A 25,100-nucleotide genomic window follows, 5' to 3' on the forward strand; every position below is an offset into this window, starting at 1 on the left:
GACTGATATTCAACTTGATTTCAGGGAGTATACAAAAAAGGGGGTTAGGACATCTGGATAGTTCACACACTCAAAGAGGAAAAGAAGAGTAATTTAAAAGTAATATTTTAGAAAACAATACTATCATAAATATGAAAATTTATTTCATTTATTTCAAATTTGAAAAAGCAGTTGAGGTTTTTATTGTTCAGAAAACAGACTTTTTTCTTTTTTTTACTGAATCCAGGCTTTTATGCTGAAAAGAGGAAAACCGGAAGAGACCCGCTAACAAGATGTTTAAATTGTACAGTTAGCCAATGATTTAGATTTTTTTTTTTTAAAACCCTGTTTTTTAATTATGTGGGGGGGTGTTCAATAATATGAGGTTCAAAAATATGAGTCGTTTGCTTTAATGAAAAATAAACATATTGTTTTTTGCTTCAAGAGGAAGTCGCTTAGGCTCCGCCCACCACAATCTGTTTCATTGGAAAAATGGCAGCGCAGGCTAGTGGCGGGGTTCCGTTGAGCACGGTAAGTTTCACTTTCTATGGCTGATTAAAATTATTTAAAACGTTTACTTTCAAAATGAAAAAGTCGAGTTTGCATTTGCGATTAAGAATAATCAAAAACACTGCCGTTTTGGTGGTGTTTATCACCGTCTAATAACCCATTAGTTAGGATGTTGTGTTGTTAGCCACCCATGATTTACAACATTGTTCAAGTTCTGATCGTTAATTTGAACATGACAACGGCTGGTTACGTTTGTTTTTTACAAATAAATCTATGCTGTGTTGCCCAGTCTTTACAAAGTCAGGGTTGTATTTTTATCTTTTAATTTTTAATGGTTCTAATCTTTCCAGGAATATAAAATCACCTACTCAACTTGACTGGAGTTTTCTAATTTTATGACGTCACTACTGACATAAACGACAACTGTCTAAAAAGTAACTTAGTTATCATACACTTGATAAAATAAAATGAACATAAATGTTTCATTACCCTTTCGTACCCCATTTGTGCTTTTGGTTTTTTGTTTTTTAAATCCAAGCATCCAAGCAGTTTATTTGTTGTTTTGAACCTCCATAAGGATTTTTCTGAATCCTTCATGCTGTAAAATGCATGCTAGGGAGTAAGCCTTCACTTCATTCCCATCATCCCTTTGCACCCACGCTCTTCCTGAAGCTCACAGACCCTTAAAACCTCAAGCTAACATTAGATGCAACAAAAATGTCGATAAATATCGGACCTGTTCTCTTTTTATTTATATAGTCCAATATCACAACACAGTTGTCTTAACAGGGTTCACACCAGTTATTATATTGTACAGAAACATAAAATCAGTCATAATACAAAAGCTGATTGCTAAACTAAGCTAAACAGACTAAGCTAAAGTGGGCATTTCCTCCTTCTCGGTAAGGAAAAACTCCTGAAAAAAAAATATAGCGGGGGGGAAGAAACCTAAGGGATGTCAACATGAAGGAGGGACCCTTTCCCAGGACGGACAGACGATGTACCAGGACTGTTAAAGAAGAATTGGCTTATGTATCTATACGACTACATGTTTTAATAGTGTAGCAGATGGTTTTCACCCAGATGGAACTGGGGGGCAGCTGGGGGTGGGAGACGAGCCAGAGGCAGGCTCCACGGCCAAGGACAGGGGCAGGAGCACAGATGAGCCAACGGGAATCTGGACTCCCTGTCATTCCCCCGGAGGGGAGCGGGAAAGAGGGACAACGCATGAATCACACTGCACCGAACCGAAGCATGGAGAACTAAATGATAGATAAATGATGAAGAATAAAGGAAAGTAGAAGTAGATGAGAATAGAAGACAGAACCCAGGTGCACCATACTTTCCCCCTCTAACTTTTAGCAGCTTTCTATCAACTAAAGTTTATTAAAAATGGAAATAAAACATGTTGAATTACTGTATGTAAGTTGCATGCACTATGGCACATTTAGAAGATGGCAATAATAATAGCAATAATAAAAATCAACATTTTTAGAATATCAATATTAATATAATCTCAATCTAAGCCCACGTAAACCACGCAGGGGGAATGGGCCGCTCTGTTCCCTCTTCAGAGAAATGTGTGTATTGGTTGTAATGAAAACTGTAAGTATTCCCCCAAACCTCATGACACTAGGTGAGGTAGGTGAAGCAATAAGTTAAATATTATCTGATTGCTCACTAGCCTGTCCAAAGAAGAATGTTTTTAGCCTAACTCTGAATGTAGAAACCGTGTCGGCCTCTTTACATGAGCTGGAAGTTTATTCCATAATATTAATTTTTTTAAATATCTCCTCCATTATTAAAAAACTAAATAAATGCAACAAGAACATGTTAAAAACACAATTGGGTAATTATTTGATCTTGTCTGTAAGGTTCAGGATCTGTTGATGCAGATTTAGCAAATCTCTGGTTTCGTCCTTCAATTCAGAAAAATTAATCTTGTTTATTTGATTTTGAAATATTGTAGTTCACCTACAATATCAATACTTTTAAATGTGTGTGTGTGCATTCTGTCACGTTATATTTTTGTCCCAAAAAATATGTCCAGTCTACTTATGACCTTGGATGTTCTGAAACTGTTTACATTATTTTTAGCCAAAACTCAAAAGCTAATTTTTCCCACTGCTTTTGTTTAAAATACTGCACTCCTAGTGTTTTATTTCATTTAGGTTTTGCTGTTTGCTGTTAAAGCTTTAATGTCCCAGTAAATGCTTTAGAATGATCTGTAACTGTAAAAGCTCCTTTTTAAAATAACCTTCACAAACAAAGCTTCTCTGCCTTATTCTTGATGTCATTGTTGGTCACTGTGTCTTTTGTAATATAATTCCTCACTGGTAAACCCTACACTCCTTTAATTGTGTGTTATCTGTATGTTTACCTGCATTTACAAACACACGTGAGAAAAATCACACATCAGTCTAGCAAAATATTATATCTGACAGATTTTCTCATTATGTTTGTCTCTCATTTGGAGTTAAAGTTTAACATCAAGTCAAACTAACTTGTTTTGTGGCAGCTTTCACCCAAGTATCTCCACACCAACTCTACCAGCCACACCTGGCCCTTCAGCGCCATCGCTGAGCTCATCGGTGAGTCATCATCATAGTGTATTACCATGTAACCTATTATGTAAATCTAAATAGTAAGAAAAAAGAAGGTTGACATGTTTGTGATCGTTGATAATCCCACTTTCCCAGACAATGCCTATGATCCAGATGTCAGCGCCAAACAGTTCTGGATCGATAAAACTATGATTAAAGAAAAACTGTGCCTCACCTTTATGGATAATGGAAATGGACTGGACCATGAAACTATGCATAAAATGCTCAGGTACATATTATATTTGTGTTTTAGTTTTTTTTTTTTTTTAAGTTATGAAAAATGAGTTCTGTCTTTAAACTTCTCTTTATATTTCTGAAATCTTAAACAATATTCTTTCCTTCTTTACTTTTGTTTGAAATGCACACCACAGAAACTGATTCTTAATTTCATTGCAAAAGTAACAAAAACATATATATATATTTTGTTCTTATTTTAGTTTTGGATACAGTGACAAGACTGCAATAAAAGGACACGTGCCCATTGGGATGTATGGAAACGGCTTTAAGTCTGGATCGATGCGTCTGGGAAAAGACGCCATTGTCTTTTCCAGGTCAAAGAGTGGAATGTGTATTGGGATGCTTTCCCAGACCTACCTGGAAAAGATTGGTGCCAATCAAATTCAAGTACCTATTGTTTGCATCACAGAGAGGAACTTGAGCAGCTATATCCTTTTTAACTGACAATCTTTCATTTATTCGTTCATCCTATCTGGACGATTGGCGGTTAACCTGTTCTGTGTAACCTGTTTGACTGTTCTGTTTGTCTGAGCTTTGAATTGATCACACATTGTTTTTCTGTTTGTTCCAACATGTTCTTTGCCGTTTTCCTTCACTGTCTTCACTTTCGGTTAGAGAGGAGCACAGAGCCAGTCTTCAGGATATTCTGCGCTATTCTCTTTTCCAAAAACAGGGGGAACTGCTCGCTGAACTGGACGCCATCACCTCTTCCTTCTCACAAACAGGAACACGAATCATCATTTGGAATCTGCGCAGGTCTGTCTGTTTTACATTTGGTCATCCGCCAATCGGCATGCAGAACACAATGAGCTTAAAGAGCTTATAACATGCAAAATTAACTTTTTGAACTTTAAGTGTATCATAATAATTTCTCATGAAAAGCAACCCCAAAGCGGTATTTTGATCCGTTCACGCATTTCTGAGTATTCCTCTAAAAATCTGGAGTCTGAGCACCAGCCCCTCCCACCCACGAAAACGAGCGGGTTCTCACGAGCTGACATAGATAAGTGAGGACCCGCCCCTTCCAGGAAGAGTCTACGCTGCCAGTACCGCCCCCCAAGCTAACACACACACAAACATTCTTCACGAAGCTAGCAGTTGTTTGCTAAAACGTTTTCATTTTATTTGCACAATATGGACATCCATCATTGTAAAAGTTCGGATGTTTGTTTTCGTGGGTGAAACGCAGACAGACTGCTGAGGCGACTCTAGGTTGACGTTATGAAATGAGCGGCACCCACAAGGAGTGAAAGGCGGAGCCTCAGAGATCGAGTCGTCTTGCTTCTGGATTGGAGAAGAAAAAAGCCTCTTGAATTGCACTGAAAAGAAAATCAGCAACACTACATAAGGTGAACTGGAAAAAAGCGCGGAACAACTGTACATCAAATAATGAATCCTTCTTAAATTTAGCGAATCAAACATGTTTGACACTTAAACATATGCAAACATCTGCAGTAGGGATTCAAAGGTTCAATTTCCCCACAATTTGTTTCAAAGGTGTAACGTACAGTTGGTTTTCAACCAAGAATTGTGGCATCCCAAATACTTTCAGAACATAAATGTTTGGTAGCTCATTATTCTTTCTGGTGTTTTTTAACAGAACGGCTACAGATGCTACAGAGTTTGACTTTGAGACGGATCGCTATGACATCCGAATTCCCTCTGAGGTCTATGAGGCAATCGGTGACCCTTCAAAAGTTTCAGACAGGATGACATCCCATATTCCTGAGACTGTTTACTCTCTACGGGTGAGAAGCAGAACACGTCCCCAGCTTTTGTTTAGTTGAGAAGTTTGTCTTTATGATTGTCTCTGTAACGAGTTTGTCTGACTGGACGATGTGCATGAATGAACAAATTGCTCGTCTGCATTGATTAAAGTTACTGTGTTTATTGTGTGCAGGCATATTGCAGCATTCTGTACTTAAAACCTCGGATGCAGGTGGTGTTACGAAGTAAGACGGTGAAAACGGTGCTAATTGCTAAAAGCCTGGCCTGCATGAGAAAGGACTTTTACAAGCCCGTCTTCCTGGTATCCTTGCATGGAGGTATCACTGCTGTACTTTTGTAAGTTTATTTTCCTGCTTTAGATGTTGTTTCCTTAAATGTTGTTCTAGAACAAACGTGTTCCCATACATTTTGGTTTCAACACCAAATCAAAAGATCAGTACGGTGTCATGATGTATCACAAAAATAGGCTGATCAAAGCTTATGAGCGTGTGGGCTGCCAGCTCAAGGTGAGTAGCGTCCACAAAAGACTTTTAACTCAGCATGACCTTCAGGGTTTGTAATGTTAGCATGTGCTGCATTTTACAGGCCAACAACATGGGTGTTGGCGTCATTGGGATCATAGAGTGCAACTTCCTGGATCCAACACACAACAAGCAGAGCTTCATTGAGTCTGACAAGTACAGGTATGAACAGAAAATGTGGATTCACCGTTTGAATTGTGTTCTGATTTACAGTTCCTCTTTATTAAACATTTCTGTAAGTTTGACCAGCTTTACTTCTTTAAACAGAAAAACCATGAACAATTTAGGAATAAAACTTGAAGAATACTGGAAGGAGACGCAGTACAGGATGAAACAGGAAGACCCAACCAACTCCATACCGGTGGAGGACACCATGTAGGTATAATCTGCTCTGACTGGCACCTTGTAATCATGGGAAGTAGTTGAACCAAATTGACTCTTCAGGAAGCGACCGGACCAGAACTGGGTGCAGTGTGATGGCTGCCTGAAGTGGCGCAGACTCCCAGATGGGATTGATTGCAGCAAGCTGCCGACTGAATGGTTCTGCCGGATGAACCCGGACCCTCAGTTCAGGTAAAATGATGTTAGTCTTCTTGATTTTGGTTTGATGCTTTGCAATTGTTGAAGGCTTAACTATTGTTCTCTTGATCTTAATTGAATTAGGAACCAAATGTGTCCGGTCTGAATACACCCTTGCATGTTCCTAACAGCAGCCACCACACAACCGTCACTCAAATCATTGCAGAAAACATCTTTAGTGGGGGGCTTATTAAGGGGTTAAACCCCCAAATCCAACACCTTAAATACTGAGTGTCAAGTTCCTGCGCTTGGGAACCATTTAGTTCAGACCAACCAAATGGTTCCCTTTTGTGGAGAACCAATGTGGAGAATAAATGTCACACACCCAGGTGGGTGACCACCAATAGGACTTTAACCTAAAAAACATGTCAAATGACCATAGTACATATTGACAATAAAACATTTAAGGTTGTATCAAATAGATCAATTAGTTAGTTGTTCTTCTTGAAGCGTTACCATAGCTTAGTGATTATTTTGTCAACCTATACATAGATGAACTGTTTTGTGCACTTTATAATATTCACAATCACTGAGAACACATATATATATATATATATATATATATATATAATGTTCTGTTAAGACCTGTATACCTAAACCAAAGGAAAATCATCCACTTTCCTCTAAATACAAGGATAAAAACGATCTTTTCTAAGATTGTGCTTATAGTCGCTCCTTGGTGAATCACCTGTCAAATGTTCAATCATCTGCTTAAACTCTTCAGTTTTCAGTTCTGTGCTCTGAAGTCTTCAGGTTTGTTATTAAATTGGCCAGAGGGAAGGAAATGTGATCATTTCAGAGCAGCTGGTGGTTCTGCTCTTCAGTCTGGAAAAGGTCATGAAACCATTTGTTGAGATATTGTTCTCAAGTGAAGAAAATTGAAGATTTTTGCCACTTTTTCCAAAAAATGAACGTGATTGAGTCTGGAGTTAAATACCCACATCAGATTTTAGAGATCCTAATAGATTATGTTCAATACTTTACAGGCCAATTCTAATGCAGTTCAGCAGTATGCTCATAAGAGGGAGACTGTACATAATATTGTGTCATCTTTTTCTTTTAGTTATGATGGAGTTGGACTTGGATTGCATTTATCTAATATTAGGACTCGCTATGAACAGATCATCTTTAGCCTCCAAACTGAATTTGTCCATAAGTGGCAAGGACAGCATGATTCTTTTTAGATGTTTTAATCTGGGTGAAAGTAAGGGACTTGGAGACTTCTAGATGCAAATCTATCTAGAGAAGAAACTAATCTAGAGGGGTTTAGACTTAGCAGTCATCCTGCCAACAAAGTTGTGGATAAAACCAACACTCTTACTGATTTGTGTTGGATTTCTAGCTTAGTACAAACCTGAAGAAATGTGAAACGATGTTGACATGTTTGCTGTCGTGTTTTCACACGTTTGGTGCTACTTTCACCGGGCAATGCACTTTGGTGCGACCACTTCCAATGAAATATTTATGTAAACGCACATGAATGCGTGTTTCAAGCTTCCACATTCAAAACTCTTTAAGACCGATTTTGGGCTCTACATTCAAAAGACGTAGCTATTGAAAGTGTGGCAAAAGTTAAACCAGTTGAACTTTGACCAATCGTGGACTCAGATTTGGTAGTGACGGATGGATGGCATCCCCTTGAATTCACTGAAGAGCCATCGTTTGAAAATTGATGATGGAGGAGAAATGAATAAAAGCAGCTTGTGCCGGGCCAGAATTATATGACACTAAGTCTTTAATATATTAAAATACATCTGTAAAAGAAAGAGTCTGGAGCCAGATTTGTGAGATTTAAACAATTTCAACATTTCACACAAAGCCTCTTCCAACTGTGAGTACATGGGCTAGTATCAGCTAGCAACAGACCAGTGTTAAGACCTGCGTTCAGTGGGTTCCTGAATGCACCACACATGCTCATCGTGTACGTAGTATTAATGTTTCTCCTTTTTGCTCCTACAGGAGCTGCAACGCAGAGGAGGAGCCAGAAGACTCAGATGATGAACAACCATCATATCGCAAAACCTACAAGCTACAGTGAGATCGGTTTCATTTTCAGGAGATAAAAAAATACTTGCATGAATTTTTAAACAACTTAATTTATTACAGGGAGAGGGAGGACAAGATGAAAAAAGAGAAAATACAGCAGGTACACCATCTGCTACTGTGAAGCAGTTTTATTTAACCCTGTTATTTAAATGTTTTACTGCTAAAGTTAATATTCAATTCTCTTAAGATTTTTTAAATGTCTTTTTGTTGTACGGCTCAACCAATTCTTGAACGGCAGCAGAAGGAACGTTTTGCTGCAATAGCTGCACAAAACAACGCTCTCAAAAAGCAACATGACAAGCTGAGACGACAGCTGCATCAAATGGTACAACTGCGTTATTGCTGAAATGTGATTTCTGCATGTGCCTTCAATGTACGGTTATATAAGATAATTAGGTCTGGGGGAAACAAGGATCAGTGGCTGCTAAGTCATGGCTGGGGGGGTGGAGGTGTGGAAGAGTTTAGCAGAGGTGGCTTCTTGTTTGCTATGGTGATGGAAAGACTAACAGATGAGGTTAAACAGGACCATGATATTTGCAGATGACACTGATCTGTAGTGGGAACAGGTGGGGGAACATCTAGAGAGGTGGGGCTTTGGGAAAGAGAAGAATGAAGGTCAGCTGCAGCAAGACAGCGTATCTGTGGGTAAAGGAAAGCAACTTAAGTGGAATAATGAGGTTACAGGGAGGAGAGATGAAGAAGGTGGAGGACTTTAAGTTCTTAAGGTCAACAGAGCATGGAAGAGGTGAAGAGGCATTTGTAAACTGGTTGACAAGAGTCAGCAAGAATGAGAAGAAAAGAAAACAACCAAGCTGTTGGTGCTTTAGAGACAGGAGGCTGAGCTGGAAGCTGAAGAGCTGAAGATGTTGGGGTTCTCTTTGGGAATGATGAGGATGGATACGATCAGGAATGAATCCGTCAGAGAAACAGGTCGTGTTTAATGTTTTGAAGATAAATGCAGGGAAGCAGACTGAGATGTTTAGACACGTTCAGAGAAAGAACACGATGATGTTGGTAAAAGGATGCAGAGGTTGAAGCTACCAGGAAAGACCAAGAGACCCAGAAGAAGACCAAGGAGGAGGAGGATTATGGATGTAGTGATGGATGTGAGAGTGTTTGGTGTGAGTGAGAAAAAGACAGAGGGAAGATTCTCTGGCGCCCCCTAAAGGGAGCCAAGAACAAAGACGAGAACCACATTTATGTTGTAGTCAATTCCAGGTTTGAACTTTTTATAGAAAGATATTTTATTTCTTGTCATTTTTCTCTTAACCTTTTTTTCTGTGCACGTACTTCTATAAAATCCTTCTATTATTGAAAGTAAGTCATAAGAATTTAGACATTTAAGGAAAAAAAAAGTTTCAGAGTAAATAAAGGAAAGCATTAAGTTTTATAATAATGGTGTATGTAGCAAGGGAGACAGAGCAGTTTGCACAGGTGAATTCCTGTAGCAGTCACGTTTATTCAAAAAATGTTCATTAAATTTAGTCTACAATCACTGAAATACTTCTTCCAAATTTTTGTTTTGCAGCTTAGGATTTCACCTACCTCTAAAGTGAAAAATTAAAATTGTGTTTTCAAATCTGAAACAGTAATAAACCTGTGAATCAGAGGATTCAGTGTTTGCCAGTAGTTATATGGAAACCTCATACTGTTAACATGACATGTTTAACTATTCCAATTAACAATTACAAACGTTGGAGTTTTATAATGAAGAAACCAGATTTAAGACGTCTTGGTCTCGGTCCAATAATAGGATTTTATAAATTGAAAAGATCATTAGAAAAACGGTCTCTTAAAACACAGTTTCAATCCATTTCTATGGAAATGTTCTTCATTTTAAAATTTAATCTCACAGCAGGCATAAAGTAAATCTAGATAAATGTTTCAGAGCTGGTTTTGTGATTTAAAACCAAGAATCATATTTAAAACTGTTATTTGAAAGGGATGGCAATAATAAATGAAATAATATAGAAAAATAATAGTGAAGAAAAAAATAATAAAGGAAAACCCTGAAAGTATTTTCTGTCCAGGCTGCGGTCCAGCTTGTGCTGCAACAATTTACTTTCCCCACGATTTGGTTCACACCTGGATTTTTTTCTTTTCGGGTCACCGTTTTGTTTCAGTTGGTACGATATATGATTTGTGTATTACAAAGCAACGAGAAGAAAAAAAAAATCTAGGAAATTTTTTTCCTGTTATTTGCCAAAAAGCAATTAATAAGGAAGAAAAACTTTTTATTTGGCTGAAAATGATCCTGGTGTAATGTAATAAAACAATAAATAAATGAAATGAATCCTTCTTAAATTCAGCAAAACCCATGTTTGACACTTTCAGCGTCAAGATACTAGCATGCAGTATGGATCCAATAGTTCACTTTCCCCTCGATTTGGTTCATTGCTGTAACATACGCTTCAGTTTCTGATCCGGAGTTGAGTCATCCCCAAATCCAACAGGGTTTTGTTTCAGAAAACACTAGAAGGAAATCAGAATGGATCAGAGGAATATGTTGGAGTTCAGTTCTTACTAGGTTTTGTATGAAAATGGACACACCTGTAACATACAGGCTGGCAGCTCTCAGATGCATCTCTTTGGTTGGGTTTACTGCTTACATTGATGACCAAACATGTTTAAGATGATCAATAGTTCACAGGGACTCTGTCTCTTGTGCAGTCTCCTTCCAGCCCCTCAAACGTGGGCAGCAGCTCCCTCCTGGAAGGTGCTGTGAGGGCTGTGACCCCTCCCCTCAGAACTGCTACTATTTCACAAGCGGGTAAGGAAAAGTCTCCTTGTTCAATCCTTTGATTTTAAATAATTTGAATTAAAAATTCTTTTATTTGTGCAGCGGTGAGTCCTTCCATGAACGACGGACTTCCAGTGATTTCTGGCGTGTGCTCGCTGTCTGCCCACCTCCCTGCTCTGTGAGTGACTCTTTAGACTGAGGTGTTGATTATGCAGAATATTTCTGCATTCCATCTACTGTTTTTGCCCTGTTGGTGCCAATATTTTGTCCTCCTTTAGGATTTTAAAATCCAGTTTTATGCAGTTATATCCATAGATTATTTTTTCTTTTTTGCTCAGACCCTTGTTGCAAAAATACAGTATATAATCTTTTAAGGGTTTGGGAGTGGAAAGGGATTTTGAACATGGCCAAAAACTTTGTCTGCTTCTTTTTTAACAAGGATCTTAAGTTTGTTTTTGTTTTTTCAACAGAAAAAGAGCACAGCCTTCTCCTCTGAGTACACCAAAAAGGCCCAGAGTGAATCTCCCACACAGGATCTCTGGAACATTGGCAGAAAGGGACACACACTCCCCCTCTGTGCCCCCTCATATGGAGGATTCAGACGACGACACCGATGACGACATTTCCATTTTAGAGTCTTGTAGCACGCCAAAGCCAGCAAAGCCTGTTTATGATGTAAGCAGAGTGAAAAAGGAGCAGACAGAAGAGGGCGTAAATGGTGTCAGCATGCTGTTGGATTGTACTGACGACGCTGCCGTGGACCCCCCCTCTGACAAAACCACTGCAGAAACGGGACGTCCCACAGTCAGTGCCACCACCCAGACAGAGGTGTTCAACGTGAAGCTGGAGAAGGAGAGCCAAAGTCTAAAAGAAGAGAATCGAGCTGTAGAGCTGGGGGCATTTAGCATAAATGCCACACAGAGCTTGAATGCCCAAAGTCTGAAGACGACTGAGATCAAGCAAGAGAAGAACAGTCAAGGTGAGGAGAACATGCAGAACGGAGAGACGCATGTTGAGAAGAGTACTACTGAGAAGCAGCAGGATGATCTGTTGGAGCTTCTCCAAGACGCCATCCAGGAGAGAGACGGCTTCAAAGAGGAGCTGCAGAAAGTCACCTGCCAGCTGCAGGAAATGCAAAAAAAACTGTCTGAGGCGAGCCAGAAGACGAGCTCCAAGCAGTCATTCCAGGCGGAGAAAAGTCAGGAAAGGGACTACAAGTCTCTGTTTGAGAGGGTCAAGCAGAAAATGCAGGATTTGATGAAAGATAAACAGGCTTTAATAGCAGCTGCTGGAAGAGAAACTAAGCTTAGTGCTGAAGAAAAAGACATTGATGAGATTTCACTTCAAGTTGGATGTTTGGTGCAGGAGCTGGATAAAAGAAACCAGGAGCTGGACGAGCTCCGTTTACAGGTGGGTAACTCAGTTTCTAATGTTCACGTGTCCTGATAAAACATTTCTAACTTGAACACTAACATAGACTGACTCTGAAAGGCTGCAGTTTTAGTATCAATTGATTGTAAAACTAGAACTAGAGCCCATGACACTAGATCAGAGGAAGGTGGTTTTTCCCTGCGACTCTTTCCTGGTTGAGCAGAAGCGAGCGAGCGGGCTGGCGGGCCCGTCTGGCTATTACAAGTTACATCTGCGCCTCAAGCCCTGGACTCTGAGACTTTATTGGCTTCACAAGTCCAGAACTGAATAAATGTGTGCAATTACAAAAATCCAGTTTGGACACACCAGCATAAACGCCCCTTTAAAGAAAGCCTCCTAAGATCTGACATTTTGTGACCCTTTAAAAAACAACTTCAATATTGCTCTTCTGGGAATCACTCCAGTGTCTTTATCTCGCTAACTTGGTTTAAATTTTATTCATTAAATGAGGGAATCAAATGAAATTATTGATTTATGCAGCTAATTTTGGTTTTTGGTTTCATTGACCTCCCCTCAACCTCTGACTCTTCTCTACCGGTGTTCACCATCAGCTCGACACCCTAGAAGAGGACAGATTAAGCCTGGCAGCTGAGTGTGAAGAGCTGAGATGCAAAATACAGCAACAAGCTGACGGCACAAGAAACCTTCATTTTCCTGCTTCACATGCAGAGAAACCAGGAGGATCAGCAGAACCTGATGAGGCCAGGAGGAGGTTTGTCTGTTGATAAATCATTCTTCTATATTGAGAGTTAAATGACTAACAATCACCTCTAAAACTATTTTTTTCCCCGTCCAATTTAGTTTGATTGAACTGCGTCAAAACGTCGGGCGGCTTCTTGTCTCCTCCATGCCGGCTCTTGAATTGGATCAAGTGAATTATGAATGTAACGTCATCGATGAAATCCTGGAGCAATACCTGTCCAGCTTAGATTCCAACTGATGTTCCCCCCCCACCCAAAATAAAGACATATTTTACAGATGAAAAAGGTGGAACGCTCATCATGAAGGTCCTGCATAAACCTGGACTGATGAAAATGTCCCTTTCAATCACAAAAACGATCTTTTGTGTCCGGGAAGAACTTTCTTAAAAACGCTTGTGCAGATAAAACAACAGCTTTGTGGAAATTAAGTTGTTAATTTAAAAATGTGCGTTCTGAGCTGTTAATTCCTTTGTTTGAAATCACAGTAAATTATGTTTTATGGCTGAAAAGCTTAATTTGCTTTTATTCATCTCAGCATCTGAGTGCAGCTATTCTATTCTAGTGTTTAAGACATTGAGTTTTTCTGTCTTCGGTTGAAATTGTTCGTTGGTAACAGAAATAGTCAGTTTTGATCTAAATAATCCAACTTTTTGAACAGTTTCAGTAGCATTAAGCTCTGGTTCTCCAGGTTCACCTGATTAGTGGAAGACACAAAGGATGTGAAAGCATTGCACTTTGTCACAAAGATGTGAGACAGGACTTTTTTCTAAACATGTTTTCACTGTTCCTCTTCTTTTTTATGTTCCTTTTGTTTTATTAATTATATTTTGTATACAATTTTCAATGTCATATTAAATTAAGTTGCTCTAAACCAAGTTGACCATATTGAAGAATAATAACCCCATACTGCACATAGCTATTTATTTCTTTTTCAGTGTCAACACTGCTTTTTTCACTCATTTTTAAACTCTGTTTAATGTTTTCCTTTTTTTTTATACTCAAGCAAAAAAAAGCGCTGATCAAAGAACTGCATATGAAAATATAAATAATTAAAACAGTATTTGCAAAATTAATTTTGTTGTGTTTAAAATACACACAAGAACTGTTACACACATTCATACATATATATATATATATACACACTTCCTTATTATCCAGTGAGCGGCAGTTTTGTGGGTGGAAATGCCTTGTTGACGTCAGAGGAGAACGGCCAGACTGGTTCCAGCTGGCATAAAGGCAACAGTAACTCAAAAAAACCACTGGTTACAACTGAGGTCTGCAGAAGAGCATCTCTGAACACAACACGGCCAGCCTCGAGTCAGAAGGGCCACAGCAGCTGAATACCGCACCGGGTGTCACTTCTGACCGGACAATAGAAGATCCTCTCTCCAGATGACCTCCCAGTCTCCTTGATCATTTTACGTGTAGATGTTCAGTCATCTGGGAATTCCTCCTGATCTTCGAGCTCGTCCTTAAAAATCATAAGCACTTTCCCTTTTACAACTTCCACCACTTATCTGTCTTCTTCATCTTCGTCACCTCTAGAGTCATCCTCACACCACCATCTAAGCCGTCTACGCTATACTCTCCACTGCTCCATATAAAAAGGACACTCCCTGGTTTCAGGAGGAGTCATGTGGTAATTTAGGTGCATTTCTATCTCTAGAGTGTGAAATTGGGTTTAATATCAAACACTCTTTACTAAAAAAGTTAGAAACAAAAAAATTGAAAAGGTTAAATTATTTAAACTTACTAATAAATGTGAGTGCTTCTCCCTCCATTGCTAAATGTCACAGTTTTCCCTGCTGCACAGGAGCAGTCATTCTCCCCAAATTTTACCGCTCAGCTCTTTGACACCTGGACTATTCCTAAAACATTCGTGCAGTTCTCTGTGTGTCCATTATAGTCCTTGTGTTGCTCTCCTTTTTCTGCAAAAATCTGTCCACTGCTCTCATTTCAGTTCTCTTAGCAAAGTCCATCATTCTGCATTCCTAAATGCCAAACATTTGTTTTTCTGTTTGAACTTTGGCACATTACAAAACATGGCTAAAATAGACATGATTTAAACAGAATTTCGGAGTAATTACAATCAGAGGAAACAAGAAATGAATAAAATAATAAAAACAACTACTAATTAATTTGATAAAAAAGACAAATGAGAAGAAAAGGGAAAACAAATCATACGTTTCTTTCAAAATAAAGGTAAAATGTTCCTTTTTTTGGCCCCTTAAGCAGTTTCAGTGATTTTAAATATATTCTGAATTCAATATATTTTGAATATACTAAAATTGATGGGAAGTTTTGCATATATTTATATTTACATATATTAAATTTGGCAAGACATAGAATCATGTTTTTGCAGATTTCTCCTATTTTGATTTTAATAATGAAACAAAAGATGATACTGTCTAATGTTTTAATATAAAATGTTTTCATATATATTTATGAAATTACATCAAACAAGACAAAACAAACAGGATATGGAAAGAAAAAGACTTTCAATCATAAACATTAAAATGCTCAGTATATCATATAACAGAATATTTCCGAGGCGGTTTACTTTGCTTTAATGACTTCTTTTTATATTTATTTTAATGTACAACGTATATTACAATTTAAAATTTGAACATCCGGGTCCACCCATTTGAGTACTTCCGTCTTTTGCCCCGCCCATCCCTTACAATCACTTCCTTGACCGGAAGTTTTGAATGAATTGTACGCGGGAAAGTCTCTCAGGCAGCTTCTTTCATACACCCGTGCAGGTAAAAGACTAACTCGGTCAAATCTTTGTTATTGTCCAAAAATAAAATGATACAACTTTTTAGCATGTGTTTCGTTTACCTTAAAAGCTAACAGCAGGTCATAAAATAATATTTTTTTGACGTGACGTCTGTCTACTTTAGACACCCAAGGCAGGAGGAACCGCTAAAGTTTAAGCTAACCGTTGTAGCTTTTGGCTAAAGTGACAAAAACAAACACATATATTCCTTTCCTGTCCCCTTAATTTGTCCTATTTGCAGTTGTAACTATTTCATGTGTTATTAATAAGATTTTTTTAAGAAAAAAAAACTTTTTTGTCCTCAAAGGTCTGTTTGCCTCTGAAAGTGCGAGAAAAAAAATGAAAGTGGTAACGTGTGAAATAGCCTGGCACAACAAAGAGCCTGTCTACAGTTTGGACTTTCAGCACAGCACGGATGGACGCATACACCGCCTGGCCACAGCTGGAGTGGACACCACCGTCAGGGTGAGTGGAGGAGAAGCCCCAGGATGGTTTGGATGTAACATTAAGATGCAAGAAAATATGGATATTAATGTACAAGTCTGTTTAGGGGACACCTTTCTGTTACAAACCTCTGAAATGTTTCTGATGCAAACAATTCCACGGCTTTAAACCCCACAGACCTCACAGAGAACAGAGTAAACGCTCCTTTAGTGCCGTGTATTTGATCAGACCTTGACATAACCTGATGTTTCTGCAGCTCTGGCGGGCGGACATGGGTCCGGACGGGAAGGCCGTGGTGGACTTCCTGTCAAACCTGGCTAGACACACAAAAGCTGTCAATGTGGTTCGTTTCAGCCCCAATGGAGATCTCCTCGCTTCTGGAGGAGATGGTATGAATATTATGTAGTTTATTATTTCAAACATGTTATAGTTTAACAGTAGATAAATGGATACACTCGCTGATAACTATAGGCAGTCATCCAAAAGAGTCTCTGTTTGACAGAACTTAAAAAAAGATAAACATGTTTGAAAGGGAGATGAGCAGAAGCTGTAGGTTATTTAAACCTACTCTCTTATACTAATTCAACTTTGATAACAAAAATATGATAATGAACTGTTTGTTTTGTTTGTTATGCAGATGCTGCAATTCTTTTATGGAAGCTGAACGACACGAAGGAGCCAGAGCAAGCTCCCGTGTTCCAAGAGGATGAAGATGCTCTGCTCAACAAGGAGAGCTGGTCTGTGGTCAAAACACTGAGGTACACATGCAGAGAAGTTTGACTCTTTATTTATATTTGGTTGAATCTGTTTGTTTTTAGCACCAAATGTTTAAAGTCCCCCTCGGATCATATTTTGATCTATTTTAAAAGCAATCCCAGTGGTCTTTTAATTATGATGATGCTGTTTTTAGCCAAACACCCGGCATTTTCTAGGACATAGTTTCTGCAGAGTGGCAGGACTGTTGGTGTGGAACAACCCACCTCTTCTTTCCATCACCCATAATTGAGAGCTCACAGTTTACACGCTTTGCCGCTAACTTGCAGCCCCACACACCCCCAGCCTAACATGAGCGGTGGAACAAAATTGGCGAGTAATATTTGCGCTACCCAGCTGTACAGTTTTGAGTCAGATTCCAGCTCAAACGACTTATTTTGTGGGGGGCAAAAAGTGATCTAAACCGAAAAAATAAGAATAAAGTACCAAAAACTGATTGAATATTTATTTATTTTGTAAATGACCATGATATAGACGGGATAATGGCCTTCGAAGTGTGCATTATCAACAGTAACGCACCGCACGAAAGCAACTGTTTGACGTGAAGTTCAGGCTTCCACGGCGTGCGTTCGTTTTTGCTTCTAAGGCACTTTTCGTCTTCCATTATAACTGTTACACAATCAATGCAATGACCGTCATTAATGCTTAAGGGAAAAAAAGGTCTCAGTTAGACTAAACCAAAAATACACATGTTTGAAAAGTAGATGGGCAGACGCCAATGCTGACTGAATATTACCCCTTTATCTATTTTTCATAGTACTTTTAAAGCACATGAACACAGTCAAATACTAAATAGATAGAATGTATTCACAAAAATCTTTTCAGATTTTTGGTTTCTCTGGCTATATTAAGTCTTGCACAAAATTTGACAGAAGTTAAGCGTTTGCACCAACAACCCGTGTCCTACTGTGGCCTCTTTGTGCCACAAACTGACGTCATGTCTTCTTCAAAAAATGAAGTAGAGACTGTAAATGCTATCCCAACCCCACATTTCTTGTTCCCATAAATGAATTTTCTTTTGTTCCCAGGGGTCACATAGAGGATGTGTACGACGTCTGCTGGACGAGGAATGGGAACTTCATGGTGTCGGGGTCTGTCGACAACACAGCTATCATGTGGGACGTCAGTAAAGGTTTGTTTCTGCGCGTTTCACACATGATTACATTTCTGTTCAATTACAGTACCTGCTTTTCTTTTCTTTAGGACAGAAGTTGTGTATCCTAAATGATCACAAGAGCTATGTGCAGGGTGTGACCTGGGATCCTCTGGGACAGTATGTCGCCACTCTCAGCTGCGACAGGTGAACGTCTGGATTCAACCTCAGGAAAATATCCGCTGTCAGTAGGATGTGATCAGGCTGAAGATGTTTTTTGTTTTCTTTCAGGGTCTTGCGTGTCTACAGCACCCACACTAAGAAAAAGGCCGTCACTGTCAGTAAAATGAGCTCAGGACAGCCGGCAGAGGGGGGCGAGGTCAGTCGCATTTTAGCCTCTGATGTTCTTAATTTGGTATTTTGAGTCCAAAACTAAATTTAAGTAAGAAACAAAATGAAATGAAACAACACGACTGTGTTCTCTGTCCCTTTTGTGCCTGTGAAGTCACTGGGTTGTCATTATTCAGGCAAAGCAGTACAGAATGTTCCAAGACGACAGCATGAGGTCCTTCTTTCGCCGTCTTTCCTTCACGCCAGACGGCTCGTTTCTTATTACACCAGGTAAACCCACTCGGAGGACGAAAATTCTGTTTTGGTGTTTTTTAACATGTTCTTGTGGCATTTTTCTGATATTGGAGGGCAAATGCTAAGAAAATGAAGCAGAAAATAAAACTTCTGACTATTTCTTAATCAATTTTTTGTGAATCTGGAGCAGGCTCAAAAATGCAGCTGGGAAAAATGGTGTTTGTCATGTATAAAATGCGTTGGACAGGTCCATCTTTGCTCGCCATTTTTTTGCACCAATAATGTTAGGTTGGGAGTGTGATGGGCTGTACGCTAGAGGGGGAGAGTGTAAACAAAGGGATGATGGGAAATGAGCGCAGCCTTACTCCCCGTCACAACTCAGAGGTGAATTTGTAATGAACTCCAGCCGCTCTGCAGAAACTATGTCCTAGAAAATGACAGGTTTTCTGATTTGGGCTAACAAGAGGATAATCAAAAGACCACAGGGAACGCTTTTACAGTAGATCAAAATGTTGGAGAGGGTCTTTAAACTTGAAAAGTTTCATTTTTTTTACTCCATAAAAGTATTGTTTCTGGATTTTTTTATTTTTTGCAGCTGGATGTGTGGAAGTTGGAGAAAACATCATTAACACCACCTACATCTTTTCCAGAAAAAGTCTGAAAAGGTGAAGTCTTGTGTCTTTTTATTTTGTTTTTTTTTTGTCTTTCAATCTTAACCTTGACATAGAATTGATATATTCTGACTCATGGATATATATATATTCCCTGCTTGTCCTGTTTAGGCCCGTTGCCCACTTGCCGTGTCCATCTAAAGCTACGCTGGCCGTGCGCTGCTGCCCCGTTTACTTTGAGCTCAGAACCAAAAAGGGAGAAGGCAAGGACAGATGGAAGAAACATTGATAACAGAGCAAATATTTGCTTTTATTTTTGGTTAAAATATTCCTCACTAAATGCCTCCTTTCTTCTGCAGATGGATCTATCCAGGATCTTCCTAATTTATTCAAGCTTCCCTACCGGATGGTGTTTGCCGTGGCCTCGGAGGACTCCATCTTCCTGTACGACACGCAGCAGAGCCTTCCGTTCGGCCTGGTGTCAAACATCCACTACCACACACTCAGTGACCTGTCATGGTAAACAACTTCTTTATGTCCATTTTTAATCATTCTAACCGTTTTCAGAGCCAGAAATCCGAGCGGGATGATGCTAACCCCCCCCCCCCCTCAGTGTCCTGGTGTGTCTGTCTCCATCATGCAACTTTTTTCACTTCCAGTTTCAGATCCTGCTGTCATTTCTTTGGGGAGACTCGGCTTTTAAACAAAAATTCTGGTTTTCTGTTATAAATCCAATAAATTATTCAGTTTTCTTCAAAAAAACAAACAAATCTATAAATGCAGAAGAGTGCAGCTTCTTGTTCTGAAACACTTGTTGTCATGTCGTCATCCTAGAGTCGCCCACGAACACAAACAATAAACTTTTGCAAAGATGGATGTGCATACTCTTTAAAGTTTAAGCTGATCATCGCTAGCTCTGCAGAGAAAATGGGTGTGTGTGTTAGTCTGGGGGCGGGGCTGGCTGCGCAGACTCTTCCTGGAAGGGGCGGTTCCCCCATGTCAATAGGTATGAGCATCCCAGTCAGTCTCAGGGATTGGGAGGGTCTGGTTTTTAGAGGAATACTCAGAAATGTGTGAACAGATCAAAATACCACTTTGGGGTTGTTTTTCGTGAGGAATGAACATTATAATACACTTCAAAACTCAAAACGTTGATTCTGCATGATGTTCCTTCAATCCATGGTGTGACATTGTGTGAAAAACTGATCCGTAAACTGATCTGTTAAAATTTAGCATCACTAAAACAATCGTCCTGACACAAAACTTCACAACTTCTTTTTTGTTTTTACCATTTTAGTTATTTTTATGCAGAAAACATTCAATTAATGTGAGAAACTGATATTTTTTCATGGCAGTCTGCTTTTATAAATCCTATAAAGATGCTCAATTATTTTTTATTGTCTGTGTTTTTATCATGTTTTACTGAGAAGCACTTTGTGATTTTTATCTTAATAGGTGCTATACAAATAGAGTTTATTAAGTTTATTATTATTTACTTTTTGTTTGGTCCTGTCTGACCCCTCCAGGTCTGCTGATGGTTCCTTCCTGGCCGTGTCCTCCACAGACGGTTACTGCTCCTTCCTGTCATTCTCTCCTGGGGAGCTGGGTACTCCCCTCAAAGAGCCCCCCACCTTAGAGGACTTTGTCCCAAACAGTAGTGAGAAGAAAGGGAAGAAACCCGCAGCACCCAAGAACTCCCCGCCTTCATCCCAGCCCGCAAATTCCTCCCCTAAAGTGAGCAAAGACGCCCCCTCCTCGACTCCCTCGGAGGAGAAGAAGGCCACGCCGAAGGGCGTGTTGAAGCCGCAGCCGCGCAGGATCACCCTCAACACGCTGGAGGGGTGGGGCAAACGCAGCCCCCCCAAAGCTCCCGCTGCACCGGGACAGCAGACGCCCAAATCTCCCTCTACTCCCCAAAACTCCCCCGCAAACAAGCCACAGATAACGCCCCTCAACCCCTCCACCCCAAAGGTGCCCAACAGTGCTGCACCCACCACCCCGAAAGTTACCCCGAAGGGACCGACACCCAGGTGAAGGCGCCGCTTCTTTTTCCAAAACCTACACGGTTCTTTGCTTTTTTACATTTTCACCAACAGTGCATTCATCTGCAAATTCACACGTCTGAAACCAACGGCAGAAAACATTCCCTGCCCTGGTTTTTGTTTTTTAGCACATTTTATTCTGTAAAATTGAGATATAACAAAATTAAGCTTTACAATGAAAAAAACAAAACAATTTTGGAATAAAACACAAAAGAGAGAAACTGCAGAAGATCCATAAAGTCCAGAACCTCAGGATCTTCTGACCTCATGTGGAGGTTTAGATGTTCTGCAAAAGGAGAGCAGAGGACGAACAAACACCTCAGCCTGGACTTTAGTTTTTAAACTCATTTTGACTATCAAAGAATGACAAAATGTCCCGTAAATAAGAGCTTTTCCCGCTTTATTTTAAGAAATTATTACTTTTTTAATATCTTATAGTAGTTCACAGTTTACAACATTTTTCTTTCAGCCGAAAGAAAAATAAAATAAATGAAATTAAAAGACGTCTTGAAGTATAAGAAAAATGCTATCTAATAGTAATTTAAAATTAACATTTCATAGAAATTTAATAACTGTTTAAAATGAGAAAAAAACAAAATATAATTTTAAAAGTTTTGGAGTTTAAAACTATAAAAAATACAGAATGTTTAAACATAAAACTATTTCCAATAAGGGTTCTCATTTTTCTCTTTTAATTTGCGACAGCAGTGTGTAAAATGCACAGGTACTAACTAAAGACACAGATACAAATAAGATGCTCTTGATGACTTATTTTGTGTGTTAAAATTGTTGTTGAAAGTGTGGCTAAATATTTGTATTCATATAGAAATCCTTAAATGTGTTTTTTTTCCTGCCTCCAGTGAGTTAAGCAGCTAATCTGATGCTTTTCATAGAAATAGTTAAGAGAAGAATAAGTTATATGCTAAACTGTGCATCTAAAAGCCATTTAATGTAGCTTTAAATGAGATATCAGGGGGTTGTGGTGTTTTGGGGGGGGGGGTCACGTACTCCGCTCCGTTAGTGCAAACAAAGCCTGTCTGCTTTGAGGGGTCCGTTGGACCCCCCACTGCCAGCCCGAGCGCCACAATGGCTGTGCATGCTTTTGTCTTTAAAACCAGAGAAATGATGGCAGCAAAGCGGTTCATGTTTGACTGTGTGAACTCTTTGTTTACAGGAGAGTTTCTCTGACTCCGGTTGCGCCGCGATCTCCAAGTGTGGCTTCACTTTTTCAGGCTCCTTCCTCCACAGAAAAGGCTAAACATGGTTGGTTCTGATCGTTTCTGAACATTTGATTGGAATGGAATGTGTCTTTTTAAGTTATCCTCAAACATGTAATTGTAGTTTCTGTTAAATAAGACCAGATACTCTACTATGTATTAATTCTCATAAGTAATAAATGTATTGGTTATTTTTACACTGCAAATATAACTTTATTGACTCACGTTGGGCTCTGAATTACGTAAATGCGTCAGATGATCACCGTCAGAATGGATCTGGTCGTGTGATTTCAGCGTTTAGATGCTGGTGTGTTTAAGGACCCACTCTGATGGAAATGCTTTTGTTTTTTACGTGTTCTGGTAGCATTTTTCTCTAATCATGGGGGACATGTATAAAGAAAATTATGCTTAAAATTGCATTTCTCTGTATTTTTAAGTCAAATTGTTGTGAAGCAGGAGCACATGAACAAATGTTCAGAAAAAAATACACTAGGCGGGCTTCAAGCTCCAATGGGGAGAGGGGCGGTATTGCTCTCAGCCCGCAACTCGGATGCAAATTTCCAATAAACGTTGCCGCTCTGCCAAAACGATATCCATGCTTTTGGCTAAAAACGGCATAATCATAACTGAAAGACCTCTGGACAGATCAAAAGAGGATTGCTGTGGGACTTTAAGGTCTCTGCATGTGTTTGTGTTTGATCGTTTTGCACACATCACTGCGTCACACATCAACACTGCACAGAAACTGTTTTCTGACATTTTCCTGTCCCTCAACAGAGCGGCCCTCCCCGCCCACCGATCCGGTGTGCCAGCCCCCAGAATCCAAAAGGCCTAAAACCGCCGACGCTCCGGAAAAAGAAAAGGACGCCGCCGTCGGCAAAGATTAACTTGCAGAAGCATCATTTGTGTTACAAGTTGTTATTTTTGTCTTTTGTCCTCCTGTGTATTATTTTTGACTGTCATTAAAGCTGACGTGCTCCTAAAAGTGTCAAGAAAAAGGGAAGATGAACCTGAACGTTAGAGCAAAAGAAGACGAGCACTTGAATGTTTGACATCAGAGGCTGATATTTGAGAGAAATCCTCCAGGTAACGAGTGTTTAACTGTTTATAAGCTTTCTAATAAAGTCTGTTTCTCTCATAGCTCTTGTGGAATTTGTTTGACCCTAAATGTTAAAGGAGCTTTATTCTGGAAATACTATTAGCTCCTAACGTTGCATAAATCAAACACAATTTAAATAAATATGTTTACATATAACTCAGTTAAAATACCAACAAAAATAAACACATTGATTGGTATTAATCAATAAATAAGCAAGACTTTTTTTTATGAATGTGTGACTCACGATCTTAAAGACTCGCTCTGATCATCTTTTGATCTATGTTGAAAGTGTTCTTTATGATTATGGCATTTTTAGTATTCATTCATTAGTGTAGATTCATTAGTAAAGGTTTTTAGGACATAGTTTCTGCAGAGCAGCAGGACTTCTGTAAAATTTCACCTCTGAGTTGCGGGCGGGACCGTTGGTGCAGAGCAACCCCGCCCCCTTCGCTGAGCTGAACAGGGAGGTCGTGACCTGCCCAGTGTATCATTTTCTACGACACAAACTTAGAAAAACTTTTTTTCTATTTAAATGTCCAAAAATAATGCCACAAGAATACAAACCAAGGATTTTAATGGGATTGGGTTTTAAAGGCTGGTGGAGCCACTCTTGTCAGGATTAATCACGCTGACTTTTTCTGTCAAATGTTCTCCATCTTTTTCTGACACTGCTGCAGTGGTGTGAGGTCTGTGTGTTTGAGGTTCTCTGAAGATGCTGCAATTATTTTTCTCTGGTTTGGACCTTGACTCTTTGCATCACATTGATTTGTTTTTCTCTCGTAGATTTGCTGCTGCTGTTCTTGGGGGTGGTTTTCCTGCTCTCTGACCCAGATTCAGTCAGGCTTTAACCCTTGTGCTATCTTAGATGACCCCACCCTTACATTGAAGTGTTCTCCCTACCATGACAAAGGTGGATAAACGTGAAAAGATTTCATGTAATCCATGGACACCAGTGAAGATCACAAATCATTGAAGAAAAAAGGTTCAGCGCACTGTCTAGTGGGTCTAGATGACCCAACTCCCAACGTTAAAGTGCCTAGGATAGCACAAGGGTTACGCATGTCGGGGGTTTGACAAACATCTTGCCGTTCCAACTGGTACATTTCTCAAAGTCTGGTTAAAAATCTGCTTTGTTTAATAACTTTTTGACCTGTTTTTTCTGGCATCATTTCCAAAATGAACATTAACATTAAAATCCATCTGATTATTAGCATTTTGCAGCTGTTTATCCCCTTTACTTTGTTTTTTCAGTAGTTTAGAGAAAAAAAAATGTTGCATTATTATCAGGTTAATCCAGGTTTGAAAAATCCTATTTTTTTTCCTTAAAAGTCTTGAGTTGCTCACGTCAGCAGCAGTCAGGCAGTGGTTGAATCTTATTATC

At 39.3% G+C, this 25,100-nt stretch overlaps 2 protein-coding genes across 3 annotated transcripts; both read left to right on the plus strand.

The window, feature by feature from the left end:
* The first annotated feature begins 434 nt into the window (after window positions 1–434).
* On the plus strand, window positions 435–13,950 carry LOC101173526 (MORC family CW-type zinc finger protein 3-like). 2 transcript variants are annotated; one of them, XM_023950532.1, is made up of 19 exons: window positions 435–510; window positions 3,008–3,080; window positions 3,189–3,321; window positions 3,530–3,756; window positions 3,935–4,085; window positions 4,930–5,077; window positions 5,230–5,358; window positions 5,444–5,563; window positions 5,643–5,740; window positions 5,846–5,953; window positions 6,023–6,151; window positions 8,117–8,191; window positions 8,264–8,303; window positions 8,442–8,528; window positions 10,874–10,973; window positions 11,046–11,121; window positions 11,414–12,353; window positions 12,926–13,086; window positions 13,176–13,950. In XM_023950532.1, exons 1-19 carry the CDS (start codon window positions 472–474, stop codon window positions 13,312–13,314), a joined length of 2,973 nt encoding a protein of 990 aa, XP_023806300.1. In that variant the 5' UTR covers window positions 435–471; the 3' UTR covers window positions 13,315–13,950. The 2 variants fall into 2 exon arrangements, with proteins under 2 accessions (XP_023806300.1, XP_023806302.1); XM_023950534.1 differs by having other exon boundaries at window positions 8,445–8,528.
* Window positions 13,951–15,730: 1,780 nt separating this feature from the next.
* chaf1b (chromatin assembly factor 1 subunit B) lies at window positions 15,731–23,760 on the plus strand. The gene is made up of 14 exons (XM_004081798.4): window positions 15,731–15,837; window positions 16,162–16,319; window positions 16,555–16,687; window positions 16,936–17,056; window positions 18,101–18,204; window positions 18,276–18,372; window positions 18,457–18,544; window positions 18,693–18,786; window positions 19,346–19,415; window positions 19,533–19,624; window positions 19,721–19,880; window positions 20,888–21,391; window positions 22,578–22,666; window positions 23,398–23,760. Exons 2-14 carry the CDS (start codon window positions 16,194–16,196, stop codon window positions 23,505–23,507), a joined length of 1,788 nt encoding a protein of 595 aa, XP_004081846.1. The 5' UTR covers window positions 15,731–15,837; window positions 16,162–16,193; the 3' UTR covers window positions 23,508–23,760.
* The last annotated feature ends 1,340 nt before the right edge of the window (window positions 23,761–25,100 follow it).

This window comes from Oryzias latipes, chromosome 21, assembly GCF_002234675.1.
Source record: "Oryzias latipes chromosome 21, ASM223467v1".
Lineage (NCBI taxonomy): Eukaryota > Metazoa > Chordata > Actinopteri > Beloniformes > Adrianichthyidae > Oryzias > Oryzias latipes.